General features: G+C 46.1%; 1 protein-coding gene across 2 annotated transcripts in view; it reads left to right on the forward strand.

The window, feature by feature from the left end:
* The window catches only part of ERP44 (endoplasmic reticulum protein 44), a 129,491-nt gene that overhangs the window by 20,350 nt on the left and 94,758 nt on the right, over nucleotides 1-14,383 (forward strand). For both annotated transcript variants that reach the window (XM_077810867.1, XM_077810868.1), the window contains exon 2: nucleotides 1,870-1,942. In XM_077810867.1, coding sequence (XP_077666993.1) covers nucleotides 1,870-1,942 — 73 coding nt within the window. The remainder of the gene's footprint in view (nucleotides 1-1,869; nucleotides 1,943-14,383) is intronic.

Consider the following 14,383-nt stretch of genomic DNA (forward strand, 5'->3'; position numbering starts at 1 on the left):
CCCCTAGATACCATTGTTTTTTAGAAAATCAAAAAGGACCAGGTTGAGTGATACAGATAACACCTTACTGTTACATGTTACCATGGTTTTCCAAGCTGATTTACATATGCCTAAGTGAACGTTCCAATGTTCCTAACATCTAGGGGAGACCTGTCACTTGAATTATGTTGGTACTGGAATCTAGAAAATCTAAAATCAGTATCATAGATGCTTAATGGGAATTGATAATAAAAGCTAGATAATCCCAATAGGGGAAAAAGAGAGACTTTGCTTACATCCCTTCACATACCACTTGAAAAGTATACATAGATTTAGGGCTGTAAGTCTCATTTATGCTACAATACAATAACTACAAGTACTGTTAATGTGAGCCCAAATAAACTCAATCTCCATCCCAAATGTGGCAATTTTGCTTCTGTTTTTTTCCCTTCTCCACCTTTCCTGAGATTCTTGGTCCACCTCTTCCTTTAAGGCTTTGTCTTAATTGACACAAAGATTTCTCTCTCTCGATCTCTCTTTTAACAATAGTTTATCTCACTGTAATATCCTAACTGGAGATAGGGCAGTTGTATAATTCAGAATGAGGTAACTAGGTGAGGTCAGCAGTCTTATGCCCCTCCTACTACCCCAGGGTTGACCTTGCCTCATTTACATTGTGATAAAAGGACAGTGTCTTGTCTCCACTATGTTTTTACAGTGGGATAGCTAACGAGCATTAGTTATCCTGTGGTTAAATTTCTCCTATTTTATTAGTGAAGATTTAGCTGTGGTGTGTCTTGTCTTCTATTCCACCTTCCCTTCTGTGATGGCTGATTTCTGCTTTAGGAATGGCCTATGCAGGAAACCATTCAGCCCCTGTATCTATGCACGAAAAGTGAAATTGATAAGCTAGTGTGGTTTCTTCACACAGCTGCAAGTGAAACTGTCTAGTTCTCATACATTTTCCTTTGGTGCTTTTGCCCCCTCTCTACCTTCCAGATTTCCGTGCACCACAAAGGAATCTTAATCTTTGCAGAGAGGAGAATGGAAGGCAATGTGATACCCAAAACCTCATCTGTTATTGATTATATCTTGTCTGGCTTGAAATGTTTTTTCTACATTTAACTGCTAATCATGCTATTAGACTCTTTTTTAAAACAAATGGTAAGTAAATGTGGATAGAACTTGGTATTGCCATAGTAATTACAATGAGTCCAGATATGTAACTTAATTTTATAATTGAAGCCTCTAACGGTCATGGTGATAGGTTCTGTAAACGTTTAATACAATTGAATGTCATTGCATTCAAGGACTGAAGAGATGTGAGGAACCATAGAAAATGAGGATATGAAAACAAGCTAGTTTAGCTGGGCACAACTGCAATTTAAAAAAAACAAAACAAACAAACAAAAAAACCCTCTTAGCTGAAAACTCTTAGATGGTGCTAACACTGTACTCCTAAATATTTTTCTGTGGAGTAAGACAATTGGATTGCTAATATGTGGCTTTCATTTCACTGCTAGGAGTAAATGGACTGGTCTTCTGTTTTTAAAAATGTAAATTTCTGAATAGAGATTTTTTTCTTCAAGGCATAGAAATTACCGGTAATATTTACTGAACATATTTAGAACTGAAAGAATAGGGAGAAAAATTGAATAGGTTATAACCAGATAATACTTTAACTGCACAAGGGATTTATACATATGTAAATAAAGTTTAATTACAAATTTGTAGTGCCTTTTTCTGAAACTACTTGAATTTTTGCTATGTTATGTATTGTCATTTTTAACCTATGATATTTAAAATCTGTGAGATACGTTATTTCTCAATGTTGAAACATTATAAATGTTAAATATAGATTTAAAACCTGTTTTGTTTTGTTTTTTACAGGTATCGTGGCTTCTGAATCCAGCAAGAAGTGAAATAACAAGTCTAGATAGTGGAAATATAGATGACATTTTAAGTAAGTACTTTGAAACTTCTTGTCTTTGCATGTGTCTAGAACTGTTCTTTACTTGTGTGTAAAGCATGGGTTATTGTCAGATTAACTTTTGACCGGTGCTTTGAAAATTGCTATATAAATAGAAGTGTTAAGTATTACACTTTTGTCAGTGTCTTTGCCCAGAATTGGTTCTCTGAACGGAAGGGTTACTTTGAAAATTATCTTGCTGTTGTTTAAATTAGGATCTTAAGAGACTAAGAAAAAACTTGATGTCTGAAATGAATACATTATTAGTGAATGTGGGAAGTGTGACGGGTTCCCCCCAGGGTGCCACCTGGAACTGAGGTACCACTGAGCCCTCTGACCCACTAGCCTGGGCTCCCTCTCACACTGAGCTGCTGTGACAAGCTGCAAAGTACTCCAAGCTTGCACTTTCACCAGCATTCACACAAGTAGGGACACACCCACCTGCAGTTACATGCAGGCTCTCTAACCACCAGCCTAGGACCCCAGAGCAGTACTGTCCTACCCTGATCCATCTGGCCAGTATACGGGTTTAATACCCGGTCCGTCTCTCCCTCAATATGAAGAGGACCATGCATAGCTTGTGGTAAATGAGCTGAGATTTTCCCCAGATACCTTAGTCAAACTCACACTGGTTTGGATTAAAATATAAAATACGTTTATCTATAAAAAGATAGATTTTAAGTGATTATAAGTGATAGCAAACAGATCTAAGCAGATTACTGAGTAAATAAACAAAAACACAAACTGAGCTTAGCATACTAGATAGGTTGGAGATGAATTAGCAAATTCTCACCCTGAGTGATAAACAGGCTGGCAGATTCTTGAGGCACAAGCTGCCTTTGCTTTGCAGCTTGGGTTTCCCAGGTTTTAATACACAGACTAGAAATCCCTTTAGCCTGGGACTATCACATCCCCCAGGTCAGTGTTTGTTCCTCAGGTCTTTCCAGCTGTGGTGTTGTAGGGAGAGTGAGGTACCATCATTATGTCATGTTCCCCTTTTATATCTTCTTCCCACTTTTTGGAAAGCTCTTTTGCTGTGACATGAATCAAATCGTTCCCATTGTGTAGAGCTATCTCTGAGAGGTTTCTATTGTACACAGTTCCTGGGGTAATCCTTTGCTTGTGTGCATTTCCTCAATAAGCTATTAACATTGTTTGACCTTTTTACTATTGTACCGGAAAGGCTGCTTGTGGGTGTTTTCAACCTCACAACATGTTTCACATACATAGCCAAACTTCATAGCTTCACATACGACGATAGCACATACAGTCCAACAAGATATTAATGTTTAGCAGATCAAGACTTTTAGAATGATACCTCACAACAATGCATACTTTGTGCAAAACATATCTTAATTACATGACCGTGGTGAATAAGGGGGTGCCAGGGTATCACAGGAAGATTTTATATAAGAAAAATCTGTCAATAAAATGTTTGAGAGAGATCATCAAGCAGCTGAAACCTGCAAAAGATCCTAGTAGTCTTTCTTGGATAAATTATGCTTTTATTCTTGTAAGTGATATCCAGACACCACAGTTATTCACCCAATTTGAAATACACCGACAAATTGACAAATCAGTTATTGCTGTCTTATTGTGTTTGCTTTATGCAGTCAGATGATGTTCCTTGCATGAACATTCTTCATCTAGAATCTAATAAATACCCAGTTTGCCTAGGGGTAAACTTTGACTGTGTTTTGCCTGACTAAATTTTTCTGTACACTTCAAATAGGTAAAGTAAAGTGGCTTTTTAATACCAGACGTTAGAACTGTAAAATAAAAAGGTTGTATGGTACTGCAGGATTGTTTCGTATAGTAACTGTGTGATTCTGAATTGGCCAGTCTAGTTTTAAATTTCTTAAGTGGTAATCTGACAATGGAAATGATGGAAGCCCTTTTCCAAGGACATTCATCATTTTTTCCTAATATACATTTTAAATGGTCATTTTCTTAATTTCATCCTATTACCCTTATCAATAAGTACTTCATGATTCTTTGGGCCAGCTTAAATTCCTACATCTTCTGTGAATGTTCTTTAGCCTATTTAACACCACATAGACACAAAGATAATTAGAGAAAATCTTAAATAAGGCCAAACCTCACACTTATCTCTGCAGTACCCTATGGACACTTTGTTCCCCCACCCTCTTCAATTCATACTCCCAGAGGAATTCTGCACCAAAAAATTAAAAATTCTGCCCAAAATATTTTAAAATTCTGCATATTTTATTTGTCAAAAAACAAAATATCATCACATCAGTTTCAATTATTTTGGTGATTTATTTAAATATACCAGTCAATCAATATGTCTGTAACAATACAGACAACAAAAAAGATTCTCCTAGGAGTAGAGAGTTAAAGAAACACCTATGACAACCCGGTTCCTGTTTCTCTGTTGTGCTTTTGTTGGGTACTTCTTGGGGGAAAGCTCTGCCTCTCCGATCCCAGAAACCCACTCTCCCTGCTACCCTGAGCCCATCTGCAGGGTCCCCCCCCCCAGCCCAGACACCTCAGCCCCCTACCTCCGTCCCAGAGTCCAGCCGCGGGGTGTGTCCCGTCCCCCCCCCTCAGCCCAGACACCCAAACCCCTTACCCCCAGAGAGAGAAACAGCCAGATGTTGGATCCTGGTCATGTATGCAGTTTCCTACACACTGTCTCCTTCCTTCAAGACATGCTGGGAACTGCAGCTGCCTGGAATCCTCCAGCTCCCCTTCCCTCTGGCAGTAACCTGTATTTGCAAGCTGGAGAGCCAGGCTCTGCTCGGTTCAGCCACCCCTAGTGGTGGCCAGCAGCTCTGCAGCACCAATTCTGCAGGGGAAAATGAACTTCTGTGTAGAACATTAATTCTGCACAAATTCTGCATTGCACAGTAGTGCAGAATTCCCCCAAGAGTATATTCAATACCTTGCATTTTATCATTTTTTGTTTTTAGTCTATCAGTCAGTTTCAATCTGAGTCTTCATATCCAAGCCAATTTTAATTAATTTTGAGAGTAAGATTTCAAGAAAACACTATTTAAATGCTTTTCTAAAATCCACTTTGTATTCTGTTCATGTAGTAACTCTGACCTGAAGAAGAGCTCTGCGTGGCTTGAAAGGTTGTATCTCTCACCAACGGAAGTTGGTCCAATAAAAGATATTACCTCATCCACCTTGTCTCATGTAGTAACTTTGGCTTTAGACAAAATTACAATCTGGCTTGTGTCTCAAGGATTTTTTTCTTGGTAAACTAGTGCTGCTTGTTGACTATAGTCTCAAGGTTTTTTTTCTTGGTAAACTAGTGCTGCTTGTTGACTATAGTGCTATTGTGCTTAAATAGTTAGTGATTTTTTCCCCTCAGTATTTGTTCCATTATTTTGCTAGAGGTAAAAATGTAATTTACCAGATGGTAGTTACCAAGGTCACACTCATTTATTAATTATGAGCCTATTTTTGCAGGCCCTCTCAGAAGCAGAATTATAAGAAGAAATAAAGCAGCAGAGCCCTGCTCACATTCACAGAGTACAGTATGGTAGATCACTGCAGGAAAGACTAAGCCACAGATGTATGTTGATTTCTCTAGGTGTGCACATATATAACCAAACACAGGAAATGATTCTTCCCCTCAGGAAGAAGGCCAGCTGTCCAAATCAGCATTAGGGAATCAAATTATGTAATATAATTTGATTTCAAAGCATTAAGGACAGATTATTTTAGGCAGGGTATCGAGTGCTGTGACACTATACCTAGGAGGACATCTACAGAGCCATAGAAAAGTTACAGCTACATCTTGTCACCACCTTCTGCTGTGGGTTGCCATGCCCTAATGTCCAGGTTATAGTTCCTGGCTTCTGCTGCAATTGCCACGCCTCACTACCAACTCCATTCCACCCCTCCCCCTCAACCCCCCCTATAGTAGCTGGCAATGAAGTGATGAGAGGGGCAAGTAGCCAAGATGTGGAAGGAAAAGTAAACAGTAAAGGGGCCTCTTTCCCCACCATTTCTTTCTTTCTAGCTCTCCTACCTCCATATTATAAGTCTAGGAGTTTCCTCAGCATGCACCAGTACAAATTAAATCTGGTGTGACTACTGATGGTGATAACTCTCTTCCCCAGTGGTCAGGGACTTAGCATTTTGAACTGGGGAAGGTTTTTAAACCACAGTACTCTCCTTAATATATAGGTCCTAACATAGATGCCAAGTCCAGGCAGGCATCACCTCAGCCCTTTCCTTCGGTCATGAAAAATTTCAGATGGCATGAGGCCAACTCATCCCCTGTCAACTCCGGTGCAAAAACAAACTGGCACTGGTGCCTTTAGTCCCTCCACATGCATTCACAAGCAGTACTAATGTTGGTGAATAGTATTGCAGGTATGATCTTCTCAACCTAGAACGCCCATGGCCTACGTGTATCTGTCTGAAAAATATAAGAAGATACAAATCTGTTTCATGGGACTTTGGTCCTTCAGGTGCAATACAGATGCCCGTTATTTACCAGCTGTCTTAGTGATACAATGGGAAACTATGGAAAACTGAAACAGAGTCATCAGAAATGTCAATTTACAATTCTGGCTCCTCCCAGACACTGTGTAAAGGAATATAGATCATGTGGCAAACTGAAGCAGTCCCTGAAGTAAAACAGGAGAAAATACTTCTCTGTTGATGGGAGCTAGAACAAGTACAGGGTGCTGAGGTGAGGGCTGTAGCTGCCCTCAGTTCCGTCAGAGTGATCTGCATGACTCCCAACTGGCCCTATCTAGAGTTCGAGAGACACACATACGATTTGGTGCCAGCTTTTTTCAGCTTGGGAGTGTGCTTGAGCCACTCGCCTCCAGATCATCTCCTTGTGTTCAGGTGCAATACTGCAGGGATTCTAATGCTCCCTTTAGCTGTTCTGGCTCCACAATGATCTGTTGTTTTATGTGGCCCTCCAGCCAGGTCACTGCCCAGTCCATTCCCCTTCTGGGGTTAACAGAAAAGGCCAGAAAATAGGAAACTTCAAGACTGTCTCCCAACCTCTGTCTGGAACTTGTCTCTCTTCTTCGAGTGATTGTTCACGGCCTTTCCAATTAGGTGTGCGCGTGCCACGTGCACGGAAGTCGGAAACTTTTTCCCTTAGCAGCTCCCGTTGGGACGGCAGGGGAGCCCCCTACAGTAGCACCCTCATGGTGGTGTATATATTACCCTGCCGGCCTGACCCCCCCCTTCAGTTCCTCCTTACTGTCCGTAGCGGCGTTGGAATGTTCTCTCTCTTGCTTGCGATCACTTAGCTTTTCATGCATAGTTATCAGTTAGTTATCAGTAGTTAGAAATCCATTGTTGCAGGTGTCTGGAAGCTACTTCCAGCACCAGCCTTGGGCTGTGGGGCATGCCGAAAGCCCAGGGTTTTAAAGCTTGTGCCACGTGCCGCAAGTCTATGCCCAAGAGCGACCCCCACGACTCCTGTCTCCGGTGTCTGGGAGAATCTCGTTAGGCAGAGTGCTGCAAGATCTGCAAGGCCTTTAAGTCGAACACCAAGAAAGAGAGATTCACCTTAAGCAGTTGCTCATGGTGGCCGTGGTACAGCCTCTGACCGACCGGCACTGGCCCTGGCATACTCGGTGCGAAGTGCCCTGGCATCCATGCGCGACCCAGCACCGCCCAGGCACCATAAATTATCAGCACCGAGACAGGACAACAAACTTCGGCACTGGTTGACTTCTCAGGCACCGACTAAGTGGCACAAGGGAGGGGAAAGAGGGCGCTCTCCCCAGAGAGCGGCTAAGCCACCTCAAAGACGCTCCCAGCACACAAAGACACATTGCGGGCCTGAGCCAAGACCCGGCACCGTCGACTCCGGTGCCACAGGCCCCCTTGAGTCCAGTACCCATCGAGTTTAGTGCCGACGAAGGGCTGGAGAAGGTCCTTGAACACCCCTCCGCACCCAACACTTTCGAGGCAGCAAAAGATCTCCGTCCAGAGGGAAGCTGGCAATGGTGCACCGCTGTAGGTCACTGTCTCAGCACTGCTTCCGGTCGAGTTCGGTGTCCTATTATTCCCTGGCACCCATGACCCAGTGTGAGGTTACAGCACCGGAGGCGAACCAGCCAGCACCGCCCGCGGTGACTGCACGCCGGTCCCTGACACCATCGGTAGCCTGGCACCGATGTCACCGGCACCGAGTGCAAGACATTGGTCCCAAGACTCCCAGTACTGTTCGCGGTCCCAGTCAGCCAGGCACCTCTCCCTGGCACCCTGCGACCACTCAACGTTTGGCACCGCCCTGGTCCTGTCAGTCAGCGTCCTCTGGATCCGAGGCCGACTCCGATCGCTTTCTAGCTATAGTAGACATAGAACAATAGCTAGCAGAGAATCCCAACCATCCTGGCAGCCGCAATGGGCACCTCCGGGTCAGTGGCCCTTCTGGACCCCTTGGGCTTACCACCAGCAACAGGGCATCTCCTCCAGAGCATCTAGGTCTGGACAATCTAGGCGATGCCATTGTAGGGTCGCCACACAGGCACCCATCAAGGACAAGGGAAGCCACTCTCTGTATGCCACCCCTGGACTCATGAGCAACCAGCACCCCTAGGCCCAATACCCGAGACGGTGCCGTGCTCTGCGACACCTCGAGAGGTGCCAGCCCCGCAGGGCGCTGAAGTGACCCAGGTCTATGGGGACACACAGGAGGGTCTAGATGAGGACAACCAACAGCACCTCACTTCCTCCTCTTCCCCAGACAAGGCTGTGGCAGGTACGTCAGGCTCAGGACCATCACCAGTAGACCACAGGGCTCACCAGGAGCTACTCCTCAGAATCGCCCTCAATATGGGCCTTCAGGTGGAAGAAACAGTCAAGCACGAGGATCCCATGGTGGACATTCTGGCCCCTGAGGGTCCCTCCAGAATCGCGCTCCCTCTCATAAAGATCATATAGTCCGACTACAACGCTATTTGGCAGACCCCGGCCTCCGTCATGCCAACAGTTAGGGGGTAGAAAGGAAATACTTCACCCCTTCCAAGGGCTACAAGTTCCTGTTCTGCCATTCAACTCCTTGTTCCCTAATCGTTTCAGCAGTCAACGAAAGGGAACGACACAGCCAACAAGCCTCGTCCCCCAAGGCCAAGGAAGCTAAGTGTTTGGACCTTTTCGGTAGAAAGGTCTACTCCTCTGGGGGCCTCCAGCTACGCATAGCCAACCAACAGGCAATCCTCAATAGTCACAACTTCAACTCTTGGACAGCAGTGTCCAAGTTTAAGGATTGCCTGCCCCAGGACGCACACCCTGAGTTTGCGGCTTTAATCGAGGAAGGAAGGTGGTGGCTAAGACTTCCTTGCAAGCCTCCCTCGATTCAGCGGATGCTGCGGCCAGAGCCATTGCATCAGAGGTAGTCATGCGACGCTCAGCATGGTTCCAGGCGTCGGGCCTCCCTTCAGAGGTCCAGAATACCGTCCAAGACCTTTCTTTTGAAGGTTCGGGCATTTTCTTGGAGCAAACAGACTCCAGGCTGCATGGCCTCAAGGATTCTAGGACCATGCTGAAGTCCCTAGGGATGCATATGCCGGCAACCCAGAGAAAGCCCTTCAAGCCTCAGCCTCTGCAGCAGGGACAGTATCAACCCCAACCCAGGCAGGAGCCATATCGGAGGCAGGGCAGAAATAACAGTGCAGACAGAACAACACGCCTGACCAGGGCCAGAATAAGCCCCAACCTGGAAACAAGCAAGGGTTTTGAGGGTGTGCCCGAGGACAGTGTACCAACCCAATTCCGGGATCCATCCCCATGGTTTTTAAACCGATTATCCCACTTCTATCGTGTGTGGTCCCATATAACGTCGGACTGATAGGTCCTACACACGGTACAGGTGGGATAAGCTCTTCAGTTTTCCTCCTCCCCTCCCTCCCACCCACCTTCCGCATCCCTCTTCAGGGACCCCTTTCATGAACAGCTTCTTATGCAGGAGGTTCGTTTGCTCCTCAAGATAGGTGCGCTGGGGGAGGTTCTGCAGAAGCTACGGGGAAAGAGGTTTTACTCCCATTACTTTCTAATCTCCAAGGCAAAGGGGGGTCTTTGACCCATTTTAGACCTTTGCGGACTCAACAAATTTGTGGTCAAACTCCGATTCCACATGGTCTCCCTGAGGACTATTATTCCATCTTTGGAGCTGAGGGATTGGTATGCTGCCCTCGACATGAAGGACGCATACTTTCATATCGCTATTCATCCAGTGCACCGACGCTTCCTCCGGTTTTCCGTAAACCAGCATCACTACCAGTTCATGGTTCTCCCATTCGGCCTCTCCACAGCCTCCCAAGTGTTCACGAAATGGATGTCGGTGGTGGCAGCCTTCCTGCGGAAAAGGCAGGTTCAAGTGTACCCATACTGAAGAGGTTCAGTCCCACGTGACGATGGCCATGGACACGTTTCACAGGCTGGGGCTCCTCTTCAATGTGCCCAAATCTTCTCTCATATCACCCAAAGGTTAGAGTTCATAGGGGCATTCCTGGACTCGATACAGGCAAAAGTGAGCCTTCCAGGCCATAGAGCAGATAGTAAATACAATGCTTCGATATCCCACTACCACGGTCAGGTATCACCTACAGCTGATAAGACATATGGCAGCATGCACGTACGTGGTTAAGCATGCCTGACTGAGACTAAGATCCTTACAAGCGGCACCTTAGAGACTAACCAATTTATTTGAGCATAAGCTTTCGTGAGCTACAGCTCACTTCATCAGATGCATACTGTGGAAAGTGTAGAAGATCTTTTTATACACACAAAGCATGAAAAAAATACCTCCCCCCCCACCCCACTCTCCTGCTGGTAATAGCTTATCTAAAGTGATCACTCTCCTTACAATGTGTATGATAATGTAGCTCACGAAAGCTTATGCTCAAATAAATTGGTTGTAGCTCACGAAAGCTTATGCTCAAATAAATTGGTTTGATTATCATACACATTGTAAGGAGAGTGATCACTTTAGATAAGCTGTTACCAGCAGGAGAGTGAGGTGGGGAGAGGTATTTTTTCATGCTTTGTGTGTATATCTTCTACACTTTCCACAGTATGCATCCGATGAAGTGAGCTGTAGCTCACGAAAGCTTATGCTCAAATTGGTTAGTCTCTAAGGTGCCACAAGTACTCCTTTTCTTTTTGCGAATACAGACTAACAGGGCTATTACTCTGAACCCTTACAAGCGTGGCTCGCACTGTCTTACCATCCATACAGAGATCCCCTGGACTTCATGGTGACAATCCCAGGTCAGGTGCTACAATCCCTGCACTGGTGGCTGGACCGACCAGTGGTCTGTGCAGGGGTCCCCTTCGCCAAGCCCCAACCTTCTCTGATGTTCGTAACAGACATGTCAGATCTGGTCTGGGGCGCACACTTAGGGTACCTGAGGACGCAAGGCTTGTGGTCGAGGGACGAGATACCTCTCCATATCAACCTGAAGGAGCTCAGGGCGGTTCGTCTGGTCTGCCAAACCTTTCATGCCACATTACAAGATCACAGCGTGACAGTCCTGACAGACAACACCACCACCGTGTTCTATATAAACAAACAAGGTAGACCCCACTCCTCACCTCTCTGCCGCAAGACTCTTCTTCTCTGGGACTTCTGTATAGCCCGATCCATTCAACTCAAAGCATCCTACCTCCCAGGAGTGCAGAACAAGCTTGCGGATCACCTCAGCAGGTCTTACCACATGCCCGAGTGGTCAATCAGGTCAGACATCATACAGTCAGTCTTCCAGAAGTGGGGTTATCCCCAAGTAGACCTCTTTGCCACCAAGAGCAACAGTCAGTGCCCTCAGTTCTGCTCATTCCAAAACCACAGTCCAGGCTCAGTCGCTGATGCATTCTTAATACCATGGGGCCAGGGTCTGAAGTACGCCTTCCCCCCATCCCGCTTGTCCACCGGGTCCTCCTCAAAATTCGCAGAGACAGGGCGATGGTAATCATGATCGCCCCATCTTGGCCCTGACAGCATTGGTATACAATCCTTATAGAGCTGTCCGTGGACGCCCCAATCGCTCTGCCTCTCCACCGAGACCTGATCACACAGGACCACGGGCGCCTCCTTCACCCGAACCTGCAATCTCTGCATCTCACGGCATGGAAACTCTGTGGCTAAATTCCATGGAGAGACAGTGCTCTCAGTCGGTGAGACAGATTCTCCTCAGCAGTAGGAAACCTTCCACTAGAGCTATCTACCTGGCAAAATGGAAAAGGTTTTCCTGTTGGTGTGAACCCAAGCACCTTCAACGGCTCCAGACTACCATCCCAGTTATTCTAGAATACCTCCTACACCTTAAGCATCAGGGTCTATCCCCTTCGTCCATCAGAGTACACCTGGCAGCCATTTCAGCTTTCCATCCAGGGGAGTCTGGGCACTTGGTGTTTTCTAATCCCATAGTAGGGCGATTCCTCAAAGGTCTGGAAAGGGTGTTCCCATATTCTCGCCCAACTGTCCCAATCTGGAACTTAAACTTGGTCCTCTCCAAACTCATGAGCTCACCATTTGAGCCCTTGGCCACTTGCTCCCTCCTCTACCTTTCTTGGAAGGTGGTGTTCCTGGTGGCCATTACTTCAGCAAGGAGGGTGTCCTGAGCTGAGAGCCCTCATCTCTGAACCACCTTACACAGTGTTTCATAAGGACAAGGTACAGCTTAGACATGCCCTAAATTTCTCCCCAAGATGGTCTCCCAATTCCACATGGGTCAGGACATTTGCTTACTGGTGTTCTTTCCAAAACCCTACACGAGCCCAAGACACCACAGCCTACACATCCTGGATGTCCGGAGAGCCCTGGCTTTCTACCTAGAGCAAATGAAACCTTTCCGCAAGTTGACCCAATTGTTTGTCGCCATAGCCGACAAAATGAAGGGTCTTCCTGTCTCTGCGCAACACATATCGTCCGGGATCGCAGACTGCATTCGCACATGCTATGAGTTGGTAAGGTCCCAGCCCCAACAATTACAGCCCATTCAACCAGAGCACAGGCATCTTCGACAGCCTTTCTGGCTCAGGTCCCTATCCATGAGATATGTAAAGCAGCCACCTGGTCTTCAGTGCACACATTTACAGCCCACTATGCTGTTAACCAACAGGCCATAGATGATGCAGCAGTCGGCAGAGCTGTTCTCCACTCAATCGTTCCATGACTCCTACCCTCCTCCTATGGTAAGCTTGGAAGTCACCTAATTGGAATGAATGTGAACAATCACTCGAAGAAGAAAAGACAGTTACCTACCTTTTTGTAACTGTTGTTCTTCGAGATGTGGTGTTCACATTCATTACAATACCCACCCCCCTTCCCCTCTGTCGGAATCAATGGCAAGAAGGAACCGAGGGGGGTCGGGCCAGCAGGGTAATATATACACAACCATGAGGGCGCTACTCTAGGGGTCTCCCCTGCCATCCCGATGAGAGCTGCTAAGGGAAAAAGTTTCCGACGTCCGTGCACGCAGTGCGTGCACACCTAACTGCAATGGACGTGAACAATACATCTCGAAGAACAACAGTTACGAAAAGGTAGGTAACCGTCTTTTCTTGGCTTCTTTTATTCTTAACACCTATACAACCTCTCTTGGTTCCAGCCTATTGACCCTGTTTGGGTGGCTAAGTACTGTTTCTTCAATCCCACCACCATTTTCCATGGGTTGTTCCTACCTTTACCTTGCGTATCGGCATCTTCACAAAATCTGCAGACTCTGCTATACTCGCCCTGACTTTGTGATGCCTTGAGGATTCTCCTGGGGCCAGCTACAAAGGTGCTTCCTCAGAGCTGCTCTCAGCTCCCCTCTGCAGCAGCTGGACTGTATTGCTAACAGCCTCTCTGCTATTTGCCTTAAGATAGTCAGTACCCCTCTCCATTAAACAGGAGTTTCCCCTCAGCTCTTTTGGGGATTAGGATTCTATCTCACACAGCCTCTCTGGTTTGGAGCAGTCAGTATTTCCCTCTTTCTAACAGGAGTTCCCCCACAGCTCTCTTTCTTGAACAGAGGTTGTATCCTAGGCCCCTTGCTTTCAGCATACTCAGTATTTCCCTCCTTCATTCAGAAGTCTTTCCCCCCCCTCCCACCTTTCTCTGGGAGTTGGTTTTATAGTTTAAGCCAGCTGCAGGGCTTATGCTAGCTTCCTTCGGCTGAACATCCTTTCCAGTTAGTCCCCTAGCTTGGAGGATTTAGGAGGCAGCCTTTCTTGCTGATTTATGTCCATGTTCTGAGGAAGGAGACAGCCTTTATGCTGGTCCCCTTCTCCTAGTTGATCCCCGATTGGTTAGGAAAGAAGGGAGCCTCGCCCTGCCCATTCTGCCAGTTGTTTGGTCCCAGGCCCTCAAAGAAACAGTGCCTGTCTTCTTCCCAATCACTACTTATTCCTGGGAACACTTCCTCTCTGTCTGCCTTTAAGTTCTTGTATATCTCTGCTGGACCTTCCAGATCCTTTAAAGACCATGCCAAGTGGTGAGGT

Source organism: Eretmochelys imbricata, chromosome 2, assembly GCF_965152235.1.
Source record: "Eretmochelys imbricata isolate rEreImb1 chromosome 2, rEreImb1.hap1, whole genome shotgun sequence".
In the NCBI taxonomy this organism is placed as follows: domain Eukaryota; kingdom Metazoa; phylum Chordata; order Testudines; family Cheloniidae; genus Eretmochelys; species Eretmochelys imbricata.